The 19,053-nt window shown below is 40.6% G+C and overlaps 1 protein-coding gene across 5 annotated transcripts in view; it reads left to right on the forward strand.

Moving 5' to 3' along the window:
- prickle2b (prickle homolog 2b) overlaps positions 1–19,053 on the forward strand; it is a 92,689-nt gene that overhangs the window by 46,651 nt on the left and 26,985 nt on the right. The window contains exon 1 of one of the 5 annotated variants that reach the window (XM_083534744.1): positions 4,000–4,071. The exons of the other annotated variants lie outside the window; for them this stretch is intronic. Within the exon in view, the coding sequence (XP_083390870.1) occupies positions 4,025–4,071 (47 nt within the window). The 5' untranslated portion in view covers positions 4,000–4,024. Of the gene's footprint in view, positions 1–3,999; positions 4,072–19,053 lie in introns of those variants that run through there. 5 annotated transcript variants of the gene reach the window in all.

Below are 19,053 nucleotides of genomic sequence, written 5' to 3' on the forward strand. Positions count from 1 at the left end.
AATGTCGTACGTCACGTGTCCAGTTAGAGTGAGCCAAACCTAAAGGCACGCACCGTGTCAGCCTCGGATGGCGAGAATGCAAAAAAAGAAGATTTCAGGCCTCCGTTTTTGGGTTATGCCGGGGTTTTTTTTGACGGCTGCTTTATGATCAGTCATTTTTTTTTTTTATGCTTCTTTTGGCCGCTACACTAAAACTCCAAAACTGACCTAGAAATAACATTCTTGCCCAATTTAAACTTCAAGCACAAGAAGATCTACAACAAAACGTTCGCCAAGTGTCGAGGCAGTGAATATATATACAGCATATTCGACGAAATTGATCTTTGACACAAAACACAGCTTCTCCCATATTCATTAATCCTCTGCCCTAATCTGAACTGCCTCACTTAATTCACCCCGAGTGTTGAGAAAGAAGGAGTGAGCGTAGGAGTGAGAGAAGGGGGTGACGCACAATTCGGGAGTAACTTCTCTACTGATGCTGTTCGGATTAACCAGAGACCCTTACAGTGTGTTAATGCTCGTTCCTGCAGGCCTGAACATGAGTCAGTGTGTGTATGTGTGGGTCTGAATGTCAGTGTGTCTTTGTCGTGAGCTATCCTAAAGCTGCTGTCTGATTAAAAGGGTGAAGCGAACAAGACTACATCTGGTCTGGGATCAGATTAAACGGAGGCACATGAAGACAAAAACGCAGACATAAAATATAATGTATATAGAACGTCTGCCTGCTTTGGTATTCTCACACTTCTATTTTGTTCCTTCTTGTATTTGGCTTGAATCAAACACATTCAAATGCATCGCACACTTTATTTATTTTTTGTTAATTTGTGTTAAGCCAGATAAAATGACCTAAGTGAACTGATTTTGCTTACCCAGCCAGTTTTCTTTGTACACCATAAAAAAAAGCTAATAAATGATGTTTGTTCAGAGACCTAGCATCTCTTTTTCAGCCAAACATAAAAAGCTAGGCAATTCCTATGCAAACATTAGCTAGTAACTGATGTTATTCGATTCATGCTAGTTATGTTAACTGGTTTTTGGCTCCAGCATTCCTATTCATCCAAAATCCATTCGGCTGCTTAACTCGGCTTTTTTTTGTTTAAGCCGTTTTATTTACAAACATTAGCTAACTGATAGTAGCTTGTTAATGGACCTTTCATTCCTATTCAGTCAAACGTAGGTAGCTAGTTAATGTTTAGCTAGCCAGGTTTCTTTGCAAACATAGGCTAGTAACTGATGGAACCTGGTTAATGGATCTAGGATTCCTATTTAACATTGCTGGTTAACTTAGTTAAGTTTAGGGATGCAACTGTATTTGCTAATAACTGATATTAGCTTGATTGTGGATCTTTTCGTTCCTATTCAGCCAAACATAGTTAGTTAGTAAGTCTTTCTACTATTAGCTAGCCAGGTTTCTCTGCAAACATAGACGAGTGACCTGGTTTTTCCTATTTATCCAAATTAAAGATGGCTGATAAACTTAGCTGAGTTTAGATAAGCAATTTTATTTGCTAATAACTGATATGAGCTTGTTTGTGGATCTTGTATTTCTATTTAGTCAAACAGCCACTACCTTCCCGGGCTAGCTAACCTTAGCAAAGCAACCCCAATGTAAATCCATCGATTTGGATTCAAGCAACGTTCACAAAAGCAAGAGATAGCGATAGAGTGAGAGACGGCAAGAGAAGTCCTTAGGAGAATCAGTGGAAGCTGAGCCAAAAGAGCAGGAGCAGCAGATGGAGTGATGAAAGCAATGTGGGAGAAGGGAAGAATGATGGGGAAAAGGGGAAAGCAAATGTTGGGAAGGTTACCAAGCGAATCCAGAGGTGATGAATGAAAATATAATTAAGTCTCTTCCCTCTGATCGACTCTTCTATCCTCTGAACCTTGAACACTATCAAACCGGAGGAGTAAAACCAATAGGATCACACCATACACAGAACAAAAGTGTGGCTTTGGCGTCCTACGACAGCAACACCCACCAGACGAAATCAGCAGGGGTGTTTATGACGGCAATGTGGCCAACGTACAACACAAAGAGGATGGAGAGGCGGACTTGAAGATGCAGTGTGAGTAACATGACTCAGTACTTCAGGTGAAGTTTTACTTTTTCGAAGTTTCGGTTTGGGGGGCACAGGTTCAGGCCTGTGTAAGATTCCAGACTGCCGTAACAGTAACATCGAACCCTTATTAGTCATTTGTGTGTGTTCTCATTGTTGGCTTTACAAAATGAATCCGCGGTGTTGTTGAAGGATCGGTTCAGCAGTTTTGACAGCAATTGATATCAACGCACTCGTACTGTAATGTGCTAGAGTTTCTGAAGTAAGCGCCCCCTCTTGCAACATGGACTTGTATAAAGGACGGTACACATAACTGATATGATGCAATTATTAACAAAGTGAGAGGAGACGGTAAGGATTGCTGAAAGGAGTCTCCAGTATCAGTGATTTGTAACTGTTTTAGGTAAAGGTAAGACATAAAAAGGGAATGATAACATGACTTTTTTCTAACCCACAATTGTAAAGGTAGAAATAAACCAGTGGTGGATGAAGTACTAAAAGTAAAACTGCTCCCTTGAAACTTTCACTTGAGTAAAAGTACAAAAGTATCTGCCTTTAAATGTGCTTAAGTATCCAAAGTATTATGATTTATTATGGATATAATGTTCCTATTTTTTGTCCCACAAGACTCTTTTCTCAATCAGTTCAGTTTCTGTGAAAAGACTCTCAGAACAACAATCCTTTAATAGAATGATATTAATTCATCAAACACTAATTGATATCCATTAAAATGACAGAGCCCAAGACTACATTACATTTACTTAGTTACTGTCTACTATTTCTGTAAACGGATAAAAACTATGAATCATTCATTTAATAGATCACTGACAAATTTCTGGGGTATAAAAATTATAAATTGGGTTGCAAAGTCAGGGTTGGATGATTTTATTTTATTTTTTTATACAATTTGCATATTGATTGAAGCTACATTTGAAAGATTTTCATCTCAGTGCCAGCTCAGGACACATGGGCCAGACAGACATGTCTAAAACTTACATAGCTTTCCAAAACAGTCTGTCCTTTAAGTGGCACCGAGTCCCACTTTGGCCTTAGAAGGCCTTGCTTAAGATTTGTTTATCTTCCTTTTCCACCAGCCTGCAGTCTGTGAAGTGTCCTTTCAGCGTATGAGCCAGAACGAAGAAACGAACAGTGTTTGTGCATGGAAAAAGACTGGGAGTTACGGTGTGTGAAATGCAGTACAAACCCTCATATATATATATTTTTTCCCCTAGCTTGGCATTACGATAACATGAAGACTCCTGTTATGATATATAGTGTACATTACAATGTAGCATCCTATAAATAAGGTTTAGTCTAGAACCCTTTAGAAAGACTAGCATCAGGACTCTTTTCTTCTCTTTTTTTCTTTTAAATGAAGATTGAGGACCCACTTAGTTGCCAAACACTTAAGTAAGCGTAAAAAAAGCCATTTTAGCTTAATGGTATTCTTAGAACTTGGCTTATTTGTTCTAGTGAAAGAGTATCATGTAGCACACTTTGTTGTATAAGTTGCTATGGATAAAGGATAAGAATTTTTTTTACATTCTCCTCCTGGGATGGACTTTCTTGCAACGGACCATGCTAATGTTTCTATACAAAGTATTCATGGGGAACAATTGTATATTTGCAGCATCATAGTTTGTTCATACATACACCATAATAAACCTAGTAGAAAAGGCATGTAGCTGCATGAACAAAGGAAACGGTTTAAGTCCAATTAAAGGGTTTAAGTTCTTTACGTCTTTTAACTTATAACCGAATTCCCCCGCCGTACGAGCGAAAGCCCCGATGTTGTGCGTTATGTAAGCTTTTGGCAGCGGGAACTCTGTCTAATCTGAACCTAGATCAGACTCTGAGTTTCTTGGGAACGTGCCGATACACACCGTGATTACACAAGTCCAAACCTGGCCCTCGTCCACTTTCACTGGCCGTGCTTTAGAAATGTGACAAGACAGGAAGATAGACACATGGACAGAGATGAAGAGAAAGAAACTGCGAGAGAACAAATGGTTCCGTAAGAGTAGTTCTTTTGCAACTTTGACGTTGAAACTAAATAAAAAAAATTCCTTTTTTTAAAACTAGTAGCTGTGTTTATTATAGAGTTTTACTCCATCATGGTACTGTAACTGATGGCGTTTGTTATACTCTTAACCTTGACATTTTTTAGTAGTTAGAGAATCTCAGACATGCTCTAGTAAGCACTTTGTTTTGCTGTACTTTCTTTTCTGCCTGGCAGGAAGGTTGAGATGTGTCAGACTAGACAGGACCAGAGACAGAAAGTCTGTGCCTGTGTGTGTGTGTGTGTGTGTGTGTGTATGTGGGTATATGTGTGTGTTTGTGTCAGTAGGTACGGCCTGTATTGTTTTGTTGAGCACTTTTGGAGCTCATTAAGCCGGCGTTGTTTTTGCCTGCTGCGAGATGGTAGCGGTGTCTGCAGTAGGACATGGAGTCTCCTCTGCGCACCTAACCGAACCATATCACTGTGTGTGTTTTGTGTTTGCCTGTGCATGTAAACACTGTTCGGTATGCAGATTACGGTCTGGTGCGATTGGACATTGACGTGTGCGCCAAGGTGGAAAGTGTGTAAAGCCAGGGTTTTGTGTGGGTTTGGGGGAGTGATCTCATTTGTTCCAATTTTGTGCTGCCAGGCTGTCAAACTGCTGTCAAGCTGTGTTTGAGTACTTATTCTAATAGATTATCATTACTCTGGCTTACATAAAATACGTGATTTAGTTTCTGTGTATCTCCAAAAGAGGTGGGACAAAGGAGGCTGCTATAGCATAAGTGCTGGGGTACATAGCCGTTCCACAACAGAACTATAAATGGATGAAAAGTCGTCGTCGTCGTCTTCTTTCGGCTGCTCCAATTAGGGGTCGCCACAGCGTATTATCCGTTTCCATACCTTGCCTTTCGCTTCTTTGCTGTGTAAGCACGACTTTAAACTTTAATCTCTTCTCACTTCTCTTTCTCTGTGTTCTTGATCTTTGAGAACTGGCACATCCTCAGAGACACATACACATTATCTCACAAAAGTGACATTTCAGCTACCATTTTAGTTTAACTTCTCAAGGGACAATACTATAGAAAAGAAATTTGGATATGTTTTAGTAGTCAGTGTGCAGCTTGTATAGCAGTACAGATTTACTGTCCTCTAAAAAATAACTCAACATACAGCAATCCAAGAAAATTGTTTCTTGTCTGCAGTAAAGCATGGTGGTGGTAGCATGCTGGCACTGGGGAGCTGCAGTCCACTGAGGGAAACATGGATCCATCATGTTTCCCTCATGTTTCCAACATAACAACGACCCCAAACACACCACCATGATGACAACTGCCTTGCTGAGGAATTTGAAAGTGAACCCTATTAAGCACTTGTTGGGCATCCTCAATTGGAAGGTAGAGAAGCGCCATGTGTGTAACATCCAGCAGTTTTGTGATGTCATTATGGAGGAGCGAGAGAGGATCCCAGCAACAACCTGTGCAGCTCTGGTAAATTCCATGCCCAGGAGGATTACAGCAGCGCCCCCTTAGGGTATACTCGCTTATGTTGCCAGTTATTTCGACAATAATGGCTGTATGTTAAGTTCTTTTCAGAGGACAGTAAATCAAGCTGCACATTGACTAAAATATATGTATTATTTTTAGGGTATTGTCCTTTGAATATACTTAAATGAGATGCTGCAAATATACACATACATTCTTAAGGACCCCTTCGATTGCTTGCTCTGTCTGTCTGTTTGTCCGTCTGTCAATCTGCAAAATAAAAGTGGCCAAATAAAAATACCTTCACTTTGAAGTTGGACAATGACCTCAAACTTGTTGGCTTATAAAAGCCCTGCTTCTTCCACCACCACCACCCCCCCTTGCTTTACCATGTCGTTATAGGGCCCCTGGAGCAGCATGGTCAGTGTTGGTAAAGTTTTTACCCCTCACCTGACACTTGAGCGGATTTTATGAACAGTTAAAGAGGAACTCTGGGCTGCAGGCGGATCTTAAACCCACATCAAAGCGAATCATACGTCCCGGTGTTGCTCAGTGCGGCTAGGCACCTTGACTTCGTGATTGTGCCATGTACGTGTGTGTGTGAGTGTGTGTGTGAAAATGTTTGTCCAGGTAGGGGGCATTTGTGCGGTTTGATGATTCTTGAATTTCTTCACTGCATCTGCGCTGATGTCATCAGAACAAATCCCCCACATGGCATTGCATTAGGTTGAGAGGCGTCTTCCTCACACACACACACACACACACACACACACACACACACACACACACACACACACACACACACACACACTCTCTCCTGTAATTTCTCCCCTGAGTGCATGGCTAAGTAAATGCTTGGGAATTTTTGTGGACCACAGCAGTGAGTGACTGTGAATCACATGCACTGTTTAGTTATGTCCATAAATCTGTAACTCCTCTCTCTCTCTCTCTCTCTCTCTCTCTCTCTCTCTCTCTCTCTCTCTCTCTAATGCTTATTTACTCCAACTTTGCATTTAATCCCACGTAGTGTCCATATATTTCTCCATCAGAAAGCAGGACCCTTTTTAAAAAGTTGTTCATTAAGAGCAGGGGTCTCTAACTTTTTGTACATCCAGGGTGGATTTTATAAATATACAGTATCCACTACATACAGTTTCTGTCAAATCTGGCAAGTTATTAAGAGACACATGCATGTTCCTTTTGTTTAAACACAGCAAACTAGGTATCAAGATTTCCTTTTATCAAACAGTTCTATGAATAGACAGATGTTAAAGTTTATTTGCAATAAAAAATCCTACCTTGGCACAAATAACCGCTTTACACGCTCTTGAAATGCTGACAGTCAAATATTCGGCTGAAATACTTTGTAAAACCTGCTAAAGATGTTATTCACTAGTTGGAGATTTCTCCTTTTTTTTGCGATCCAGTTCATCCCAGAGCAGTTCAGTAGGATTTACCGGTAGATGCAGTGACTGGACAGGTCGTTCCATAATAACACTCCAGACGACACTTACAGAGCTCGGACGTACGCTTCTGGACATTGTCTGGTTGTATGGTGAGCTGCAGTTCAGATGGAATTGCATGGTGTTAAAATATGGAATGGTTGCCATGTTGGTCCCTTTTACCCAGGATGAGTCTCCAACCTTGCTCCGAAACAACCCCAAACCATTACCTCCATGTTTGACGTTTTGACCGTGATGGCTTTTTGTCTTCTCCAAAACACTGATTTAATTAACAATACCAGCATCGCCTGTTAGTGTTTTGTTCCTCTTACGCTCCAGCAGATTTCTTAAAAAACAACACGTATTTTGTATCCATTTTTATTTATCTTTTACTTTGAAAACTTTTTGATATGATGAATATCTAGGAATTCATGGTACTTTTTGCCACACTGACACTTCCTCCCTCTCTCTCTCTCTCTCTCTCTCTCTCTCTCTCTCTCTCTCTCTCTCTCTCTCTCTCTCTCTCTCTCTCTCTCTCTCTCTCTCTCTCTCTCTCTCTCTCCTTTTCTCTATCATGCATGTAGAGTGTTAACCATCATGTGTCTACAGCCATTTTTGCACCCCAGTACATTTTTCTTTCCATTTGCAAACAATTATGTTTTCCCCTCAAGCTCAGTGTCAGCCACACACACACACAGGTTTTTGAGTGCCTCTAAGGAGAGACTAAATTACTCCTAGACATGTTGAGCCAAATCCATGCTGATTCTCTTCTACAGTCACGTCCCAGACGCAGTCATTCTCCATATAATTGTCCATTTAACACACACACTGACAGTTCTCTCCTCCTGTTTATTATACACACACACACACACACACACACACACACACACACACACACACACACACACACACACATTTATACATGGAGTCTGTATCTGTTACTGCGAGACAGTTTCTTTCCCCCATGCTCTCTACCTTATTTTCCATTAATTGTGGAAATTTTGTGCACTGCAAATTGAAGGGTTCTCACACTATAATTTCAGTACTGATGGACTGGTGGCTCCCTGACTCATCTATCTGGATCTAATGTCATCTGGCAGTTCCAAGAGATCTGTCTGTCTGTCCGTCCATCTGCATTTGTTTGTATGTATTGATTTATCCCTGCTGTCTATTTGTCTGTGTCTTTCTGAACATTCAGTGTGTGTGTGTGTGTGTGTGTGTGTGTGTGTGTGTGTGTGTGTGTGTGTGTGTGTGTGTGTGTGCAGGGGGGTGCATGTGTGTCTTTGTGAGCCGACACAGGAGCTCCAAAATTTGCCCAGGCAGCTGGCTGAGATGTGTCGGATTCCTCAGCTGGGGTCTAAAATAGTGCTCTTCAATATGTGTGTGGGATGAAGTGATGTCTGAGTGTGAACAGCCCTGTCGCGAACTCGGAGCTGTATAGTCGTGCCGCTGCGGTCCAGCTCATTCTCACAATAACATTTTCTGATTCCGGGCAGAAAGAAAAGACGCTCGGGTGAATAAATAAACTTCAGTTGCACAAAAAGCAAAACTAGCAGCTGGTCTCCTTCGCGCACGGTTACTTTCGGAGCAGCATTTTTTTCAATCCCACGATCGGGAAAATCCCAGAACTTTTGAGGTCTCGATTCTGATTGGTCAAAAGGTGATTAACTTTCTTTTTTTAACAGCAGAACCTTTTGACACTTTTTTTCAAAGAATACGTTAAAATGAATGCACTCATCCAAATGCATTATGATTATTATTGCTTCGATAGTGACTGTAGGTTATTGTGACGCTTTTTATAAGCTTTATGTATTTAAAATCCGCAGGAGGAATCTTCAATTTCAGTTTCTCCAGCACAGAATGCTTTTCTATCATGTGATTAGACTTCATTTCTGGTATCTTCCTTGAAAGGGAGAGAAATGAGAATGAAATCTGAAAGGTGAATGTGTGTTTATAGCTACTAGAACATAATGTATGTATGTTGTCTCAGGGATATTCCATAAAACTGTGGTGAAATGTAACCTATCAGAATGTACTGTTATATGATCAGTAATCACCAATAATCACGTGGTAACGATGCCTTCCATCACACCACCCTGCTGACGATTATTGTAACTCGGTTTTATTTGTACAGCGCGTTTAACAATGGATGTTGTCTCAAAGCATCTTTACAGAGATAACTGTATAAGTATGTATAAGATTATTTCATATTAATTTGTTTCTTATACGTTTATTAATAATAAACGAGCCAATGGGTGACTGCTGCAAGGAAAAACTTTGAGATGGCATGAGGAAGAAACCTCGAGAGGAACCCATCTTCATTTAGGTGGCACCGAATGTCCATTCATTACATTTCCATCATTGTTAGGTGTACTGTTCAGTAATAGATGCTTAAATATAGAACTGTTTCAGTCCTGAGCTTTCAAACTCATGACCAGAAGATTGCCCTTGAGCAAAGCCTTTACAACTCAACTGCTCAGTTGTAATCGTGAGTCGCTCTGGATAAGGTCATCAGCCAAATGCCGTAAATCACCAACAGCTAGAAAAAATGTCTTTGTGTGTGTTTTAACAACACTTGACCAATAAAACCTGATTTTGCTTTCAAAACGTTGTAGGAGACTGTTTAATTACAGACCAGATCCATCCTCAAAGTTCTTGAGTTGCTCAGTAACTCCATGGATCTTCAGGCTGTCGATGTGGAGCCATCCTCAGCTGCACAGAGTCTTCAAATGAGAGAAGAAAAGGACAGAAACACTGGTCAATGGTACCTCAGGAGCATTTTGATTGTATTCTAAATGTTTCATAAATGTTTAGACACTGATCAGGGATTCTTCAATTGTTTAAAACGTTACGCAGCGTACAAGACACATCTTGAGCTTGAGGGTTAACGGTAGTAGATTTCTTCACACACAATGACACACACGCTGGTTAAACCCCTGGGTATGTTTTGTTTGCCGTTCTGCTTGATACTTTGAATTCGGACTTGTTTCCCTTTTGAATGAAGCATAGTCAGCAGCTGCAAATGTCGAACAGATCAATAACCGGATCAGCTGTGTGTGTGTGTGTGTGTGTGTGTGTGTGTGTGTGTGTGTGTGTGTGCCCGTCTTTGATGGGGGTCGGGAGAGGGTCCAGGGCCTCCGATGGCCCACAGGGATGGAATATTGACTGCTGAGGCGAGATTCAGCGGCGCTCAAGCAGCACAAAAGGGTGGAGGAAACGCCAGACTCGCTTTATCAATGTAGTGTTTATTTTGTCGTATCATACCATGTGTGTATATATAAGACAATAACACACACACACACACACACACACACACAGCCAGGTTTAGAAAATCATCCAACTTGCACACATCACACACTTCAGCAATTCTTCATTTATTTTCTAAGTAACAAACTTGTGTATGGTACATAAACAGGTAACATGATATAAAAAAAAACAGTAGTATAGATTTATAAGCATAAACAGACAAAAGTATTGGGACACCTGACATTTCCAGCCATATGATTATAACTGTTACCTCAAAATTGAAGGCACACAATTGTATATAATGTCTTTCTTTGCTGTAGCATGAAATGTTCCTTCACTTGAGCTCGGAGATTCAAACCTGTTTCAGCATGACAACACCCCTGTGCACAAAGCCAGCTCCATGAAGATATGCTTCACGTGGTTTAAAGTGGAAGATCTCCTGCTATAGAGCTTTGAACTCAACCCTATTGAACATGATGGATGTGAACACCGACTGCACCCCAGGCCTCTTGACCTCACCTACATCAGTACCTGACTTTACTAACACACTTGCGGTCAATTGAATCTCCACAAGCGCACTCCAAAATCGAGTTAAGCATCTTCCCAGAAGCTTTATGGGACCTTTTAAATGATATTCATTACAATAATAATATTTATTATAAATCTTTAAACCCATTATTGGATACAATCCTTTTTTTTTAATTAATTTTTCTTTTCTATTTTATTCAATTGTTCTAGATTAAATTTAATGAAATCCGTGCAATAATTATCCAATTATTACATTTGACTGTAAAAATGTGTATTTGACACGTGTCCTCCCATAAACTTCATTATTTCTATAATTCATTTTTATTTTAGTTTTCATTCAATTTAATTTCAGTTTTTCCTTCATGCATGTGAATACAGTATTTTTAACCCTCTCATATCAGCCGTCTTGAAATTTCATCTTGTTTTTGGGTCAGAAAACTTGAAAATTGCCAGATTTCTGCTCTGTGAAAGTGGAAAGCGTGGGCTTGGGAACTCTTTCTCTTTCTCCTACAGAAGCCGGTCGAAAGTCTCTGTGTCGTCACTTTCACCTCTCTGCGCTCCTTCCGTACTTCTCTCCTGCAGTTTTATCCCAGTCTGGTGACTTTGAACTCCTTTTTTTTTTTCAAAGTCACTTTGAACGCTTTTAATAAGGTCACTTTTTATTCCCCTCTCTTTCTTTTCTTCTTGTTGTTTTATTCAAGTCGTTACGTTAAGGCCTCTCGGCTTGGTGTCGGATTACAGCTCTTCTTTCCCAAACCTTTTAATTTTTATTACGCTTTCTGTAGTTCAGTCGATCCTGCTCTTGTAGGAGCTCTTGGGTTACGATTTATTTATTTATTTATTTATTCATCCCTCAGATGCCAACGCATTCGGTTTAGTGCAGGAAGCTATGGGTAAAGCTGACATGGAGGACATGACGATATGATACTGATGTGAGGAACTGCGTCGTTGAATTCTTTTCAAACACTTTACCAAACACAAGATTTTGGTAATTTGGTAAATATCACTAAAACAGAAGATGCAGTTTTTTGTATTAAGTCTATAACAGATAAAACTGAAATTCTAACATATTACTTATCGTAACGTAAATGGAATATATAATCTCTTTTTTTAATTTATTTGTTTAGTAAAAACGTTAGCCTCCATGCTGCGTTTTCTGACTTACATTTACAGCATTTGGTGGAAGCGACTTATCATTTACTCATTTATAGAACCGAGCAGTTGAGGGTTAAGGACCAGCAGTGGCAGTATGAAGAGGCTGGAATTTGAACTCGTGACCTTCCGCAGATCAGAAGTCCAGCGTCTTAACCACTGAGCTATGACCAGCTATGACTCGTCACTTTTTCAAGCTTATTGGTTAGAAGCTAAAAACGTGTTTTGTTGTTACTTCGCACTTTTTTAGGACTTTATAGAATCCTTTCACTCGCGAACCGGCGCTGGTCCATGCGCCTGCTGCCACATATATATATATATATACTGTGTGTTATACAATACAGAATTATAAATTGCTCTGTTTTTACTAAATTATGTACTGTAATTTGTTATTGTTGCTAAATTACAAAATACGACCCCATACTGATCACCATTCTTGAAGACTCCTGGGTAGGCTAGTCCACATCATGATTTACGATATTTTCTAATTACAGTTTCCCATATGATTTACGTAATAAGGGAACATCATAAGAGCAGGTTTAAAGGTTCTTTAGGTTTTCTCTGGAGAAAGAAAAAATTTTTTTTGGAGCAAATGGTTTGCCTGATTTGTCCAAGAAATCCTTGATTGTTGTCTAAGAATGTATAATTGGTCATCTTTCACATTGGTCTCCATGTATATTTTATCAAATAAATTGAGCTTTTCCACTTCTTTTACATCCCAAATCTCGGTTTAGAGCTTTGACACTGACTTTGTCAATCCTGGGATTTGACCTCGTAACCTTTCACCAACGAATCAGCGTGTTCATTAAATCACAGCCGAGTCCTGGTGACAACCGGCTTATATCTGAGGTGTGAAAAAAAAAACCTGTTGTATTAATGAGATGGTTAAGGAGATTATCTCAGTGAGCGTACCAAAGATGGGAGCAGTCATGCGCCCGGCGGCGTGGCTGGCGTCACACCGACGTGGTCTCCGAACAACAGCTGCCGGTGACTGCAGGCGACACGCGCTCGACGTTTTTAATCGGGGGGTTCGAGGATTCATGTTGGGAGACTGCCAAACCAGATTGAGACTTTCGATCTGTTATTGTTGCACGTTGGATATACAGGCGTAATAGATATATTGAAGCATGAGCACAAGGCAGTGGTTGATTTTGATATGCGGAGTATCATTGTGGCTATTGTTTGTTACATTAACCAGTGTAGTGTGTTTTTGCATTTGTATTTGTTTGTGTGTGTTTGCTTGAAAGGAAGTGTCTGCCTGCTATTTCGGTTTGTCGCACGCCCACGCAGTAGGGGGCAAAATAACAGTAGGGCCTCATCACTGCTGAATTACAGACTAGCGTCTTTGAAAGCGCCGCGGACGCAAATGTGTGTTATTTCAGATTTCAGTGACATTCACCCAGCAATTAGCAGGATCAGAAAATAGCTCTGAAGAGGCAGGTGTACCGCTTTGTGTGTGTGGGTGTGTGTGTGTGTGACTGTATACCACGTGTCCACATGTTTTGGTGTGTTAAATCCATGCCAGTGACTCTGCTTTGCTGTATTTTGGATAGTAAGGTAAAAACAGGCCTCACTCCAGAGCTCAGGGTGGTGTGTGTGTGTGTGTGTGTATGATAGCAACCCGGTCCCTCCCTTGCGTGCACGTGTGTGTGTGTGTGTGTGTGTGTGTGTGTGTGTCCTCCTCTCTTGGAATAATCTCCATGTATAATCGCTGGCACAGGGTCATGCAGGACTGCTGGAGAGCTTCCAGTGGGTTCTGTCAGGAGGTGCACACGGGCTTCTGTTCTCTATATATGGGTCAGATGAGTTTGAGATTAACTACTTGGGCTAATTTCTAATCTAACTAACCAGCTTGGATTAAATTTTCTGGAACTTAAATATATTAATATAATACATTTAAAAAGAATCAATACTTCTTAGATTCTCCACACAGTCAATTGTCAGTTCCCACCCACAAGCCAGCTCTCCCCAGTCACAGCAGCTACCAACCAGGAGGGCTAAAGGCTAAACATGTGCATTTTCCAAAGACGCATGAAGCCGGCAAGCGCATCGTTGCGCACTGCTGCTCGCGCTGTGTCACAGAACCCGAATAACACACAGCTATCCGCCCTCTTATGCACACATGAACCTACAGATGCCAACGATTGGTCAGTGCTGCTGGGATTGACAGGGGCATACTCTGTGTCCACTCCTATCTTGTGTGTGTGTGTGTGTGTGTGTGTGTGTGTGTGTGTGTGTGTGTGTGTGTGTGTGTTGACTCCATTTGAGCTTCATGCCCTGCTCTTCCTCCTGCATACGGGCCAAATGGGATGCAGGTTCAGCCATGCGTGTGTGTGTGTGTGTGTGTCTCTGTGAGTGTGTGAGAGAGCTTTGTGCCCTGTTCTGCCCCCGGCTGGGTCAAACAGAGGAGCGTCTGTGCGTGTGATGACGGGACATAAGCGTGCTGTGAAAAGCTTGCTGCCAAGGTTGAAGACGTGTGAAAGAGGCACAGCACAAGCTCTTTACCCCTGAACTCTCCTCCATTCCCTCCCTCTCGAACTGTCTATCTATCTGTCCGTCTGTCCCTCCATCATCTGCAGCACAAATAGTGTGTGTGTGTGTGTGTGTGTGTGTGTGTGTGTGTGTGTGTGTGTGTGTGTGTCCTTATTGGCTGGTGTTCAAACGGCCCATTAAAGCCACAGAGAATAATGGATCCGAATGAGCAAAAAAGAAATAAACAAGTACAATGGAGGAAGATTCAGATCAGATAAGCCAGAAAGGGTGTGTTGAGGCATGGGGAAGGAGTAAAGACTTGTTTTTTAGTGTGTGTGTGTGTGTGTGTGTGTGTGTGTGTGTGTGTGTGTGTGTGGGAGAGAGAGAGAGAGAGAGAGAGAGCACGAGCTACAGAAAACCACATGAGCTTGGCTGTGTATCCACCCTGTCATTAAGAACAAGGTCACACTTCTTTAGCAACCGTATGTAAGCATACAAGCTTCTCAAACTTCTTTTTTTTTTCCTCATCTATGTCTTTTTTTTTTCTTCCCTGAACAGTAACTGGTCTGTTTGTGCCACTTAAAATGTCGACGCTTAGATGTATAGATATGAGACGCCTTTTTTATATATATATCTCCAGGTGCAGGAGAGCAGTCATGGCCGAGATCAGTTTTGAGTGCATTTTTACACTCGCACGGCTTTACACACGTGTTCGTAGGGAATAGTTAATGTTTCCGAATCAGACCTTGAGAAACTGATACCAAATCAATGCTTTCAGAAACTTGTTTCTATCGTATCAATATGTCTTCTGGTCAACCATGAATAGAAATATCAGGAAATACAAATGCTCGATTGTCCTCCAGCCATTTGTTTTGAATTCCTGACTAAATAATGACTCAAAACCCTGTTTGGGGCTGGGTTTAACCACTGCAATGCCTTTTTTTAATAGCAAACAAACAATGTTTATTAAGCTTCCTAGCATGTGTAGAATGTCCATTTAAAACAAGGTACTTCCTGTTATCGGTTATGCTAAGTCAGCTAGAAATAGGTGTTTTTTTTGTTGTTGTTCTCTTTCTGGTTGTTAATAAAGTAAAACACATTGTGTTATTTTTCTAAAGTGGAAAGTCGTCTGTCCCGATCACTTTCCCGTGCGTGAAATCTGTAATAAAGCGTTGATATTGGAGACTCCTTCCATTAAAGTACAATAAATAAATAACAATTGGGGGAGGAAAAAAAAAGTTAAGCAAGCATTTCCTCACAGAAAACATCACTATGAATAATTGCACGCTTTATGCAAATTTTATGCGAGTTTTTTTTTGCTTAAATAAATAAATCAGTCAATGAAGAAATACATTTGATTGAATTGAAAAATGATATATTTTAGTTAATACATGTCTAATAATTTAATTGTTTGTATAAAATACATTTTATTCAAAAAGTGTATTCTGCCAGTTCACCTCAAGAGGCCCGTTTCTGGCAGATACCAAAATATCCCTGAGGCTGCTGCTTAGTTCTCTTCATGAATGGTCGGGTCATCTGCACAACACAGACATCATGAGTCTCAATTAACCCCAGAAGGTCCTTCTATTTATCCCCCAATTTTAGGCCAGGCGACCTGGTTCCAATCCTGTCGGGACTAGATCACTCGTATCTTTTTAAATGTCAGCAGGGGCTCTCTATAAACTATTTCTGTTCACATGCTTTTAACCTCACATCCACGTCTACTGAGCTCGCTGGAGCGTGAGCGCTCAGGAATATTGTTCCTGAGGTAAATTTGTTTTCTTCAGGGTAAAAGGCGCTCTGATGGATGAGTGTGTCTCATCCTCCTTTTCTCCCATTGACCTCCTTTGTCTCGGGTGTTAGTCCCTTCTTTTTATATACGCATCCATTTATCAGCCAGGTCTCGCCTTTTGTTCAGCGCCGTGGCAAATTCGTATTGAACTATAATCTCTTTTATTTTCCGTCCCCTTCCTCCTTCCTCCTTCCTCCCATTTCTCCCTCCCTCCTCCCAGCCATTCCTCTGTTTAACCCGGGCTTTCGATGCCAGCCCAGTCCATGAGATTCATTTTCCTTCCTGATGTGATGGGAAGAGATTTCTGAGTCCTATTTGTCTGTTTGTATTTACTGTTTTCTTTCTTTCTTTCTTTCTTTCTTTCTTTCTTTCTTTCTTTCTTTCTTTCTTTCTTTCTTTCTTTCTTTCTTTCTTTCTTTCTTTCTTTCTTTCTTTCTTTCTTTCTTTCTCCGAATAATGTAAATTGCTGTTTTTCTTTATGCTTTTTTTTGTATCTTGCTATTATTTGCTTCTTTGTCTTCGGGTTAAGTCATCTTTGCACTGGTTATGGGTCCCACATTGTAAACGGGTTCCTATCAGGATATAAGCCTAACTATGGACGCACACTTCCGGCTCAAGAAGCCGTTCGTGTGCAACTTTGTGCATTTCGTTCCGTCCAGCGTTTAATGCCATTTTCAGTCATGTTACATAATCGGTTAGGGAAAAAAGCAACAATTTCTGCTTAATTCCTCTGGAACGTCTCATCCTCTATAGTTCAGGATCAAATGCGCTCTCAAATTTATGGGGTCAGGCCACGCAATGGTTTCTCCAGCTTGGAGCGGCTTTGTGAGCGGTTGCGATTCGCCCGCACTCGCTTGGCTGGTGGCCTTCTGAATCGCTTGCCATCGTAAATCTTCGAAGAATGCAAGAGCAGTACCAAAGTTAATATTTCTTCATCTAAATGGCCGGATAGAAGCTGCCCTGGACTGTACAGGACTGTACTCCAGCAGGAAGTGTGTGTAGTTCATTTCTGGCTGAGGTCACACCCCATACTGATAATCCATTTACCAGAGAAGTGATGAATAAAGGTGTTGCTTCAGTTAACTTTCTCTCTCTTAGTCTATCTCTCTCTCTTTCTCACTTTCTCTCTCACTTAGACTTGAATGTACACACATTTATTCAGTCGTATCTCAGTCCCTGCTCTGTGCACCGGAATGCTCTCCGGCTAAAGCTAAATATTTAAACAGGGCATACTTGTGTAGCAGTTTATTTAACTTCGAGAGCTTGCATTGCTGCTTTTCAAAACCATTAAACCCTCGATAGCATTTGCAACATCTGCAACACGACCCAACATCCATTTCCCTTTGCTTCTATACAAATCTTACAAAAAATAACTATTTCATTCGATTTTTTTATATCGTTTAAGGATTATTTAAAATCTTTCAACACTTTTTTTTCCCCTGAATAGATCTCTTTTTGAAACAAGTCTTTAGACAGTTATTGGATGTCTAAAAATATAAGTAGCTAGCTAGCAAAAAAAACTTTCTTTGACACGAAGTTAAACAGCTAATGAATGAAAGAATTAGCATAAAGTTCTTATGGGGAAGTGGTAGCTCAGTGGTTAATATGTGTGCATTCTGGTCAGGTCAAGTTTATTTCTATTGCGCTTTTCACAATGGACATTGTCTCAAAGCAGCTTTACAGAATTTAAGAATCAAGGTGAATGATGTGTATTTATCCCTGATGAGCAAGCTTGGGGCGACTGTGGCTCCCTTAGATGTTATGAGGAAGAAACATTATGAGGAAGAAACATTGAGAGGAACCAGACTCAAAAGGGACACCTCATTTGGGTGATATCAAGAGTGTAATTATAATTGTGTGTTATATATATATATATGAGAACTAACATGAGCACCGGAGTGTGAGATTGTGAGTAATGTTCTTTCTACAGTCTTATACAGTCAGTTGACGTTATGAAACCAGGAGCTAATGAGCAACTCATAAAATAGCTCAACATTTAACACCAGAGCCTTTAAACACTCAGAGGTCCAATGTCCAAACTCTACATGAAGTAAAATCCAAATGGAGCTGGTACGTCCCTAGATGGTTTGGGATGTTTGCGGGATCCTCGTCTACTTCTTCAAAGGTCTATAATCTTTATGAGGTGGGACGAATCTATCCAAAGGTTGAGCTCAAACCACCACGCCGCCACAGCTGGGCCCTTGAGCAAGGCCCCGAACCGTCATCTGCTCAACTGCAATGACAAAATGACAATGAAATTCACACTGGATAAAGGCATCTGCTAAATAGCGTAAATGAAACGAACATCGAACTAGCATGCTAACTAGTTAAAGAAGTGAATATCTATCCATGAATGAAGCTGTATAAAGCTAGCTGTTTAGCTAAATGTTTCTCTACCTAGCTGGTATAAAAATATCGCTAGGTCTAATAATAGGTGAGGTTTATGGCATCAGAATTTAGGCATCTATATTACAAAAAACTTTTTCAAATTCCAAATGAATTGTTGCCCATTCATCTCATCGTCTCTGTTACACTCTAGTTTTTCAGAGCTAGTAAATTTGGTGGAATTGAGGATATGCAATGTGGATGCTAGCGTTTGCTACTCTGTAGTATTTAGGCTAGCCCTAGGTTGCTAGCTGCATTATTAGCTGATACATTAGCGTTCAAATTCTGAAAAGGTGAAAAAGTTATAATAATGATGAACAAAAGCTTAACACTTGGTGTCTTTTAGAAAAAAAACAGAAAAAAAACAAAACAGGAAAGGCTTGCTACAGGGCCAATTAGAAGTGTCGGAAAGAACGTCTCGACACCCACAACTTAGCGCTCAATGGCTTTTCGGAGACTTGTGGAATGAGCCGTGGGATGGTGGATGTAGGAGGGA

Source organism: Silurus aristotelis (assembly GCF_946808225.1).
Source record: "Silurus aristotelis genome assembly, chromosome: 28".
NCBI lineage: Eukaryota > Metazoa > Chordata > Actinopteri > Siluriformes > Siluridae > Silurus > Silurus aristotelis.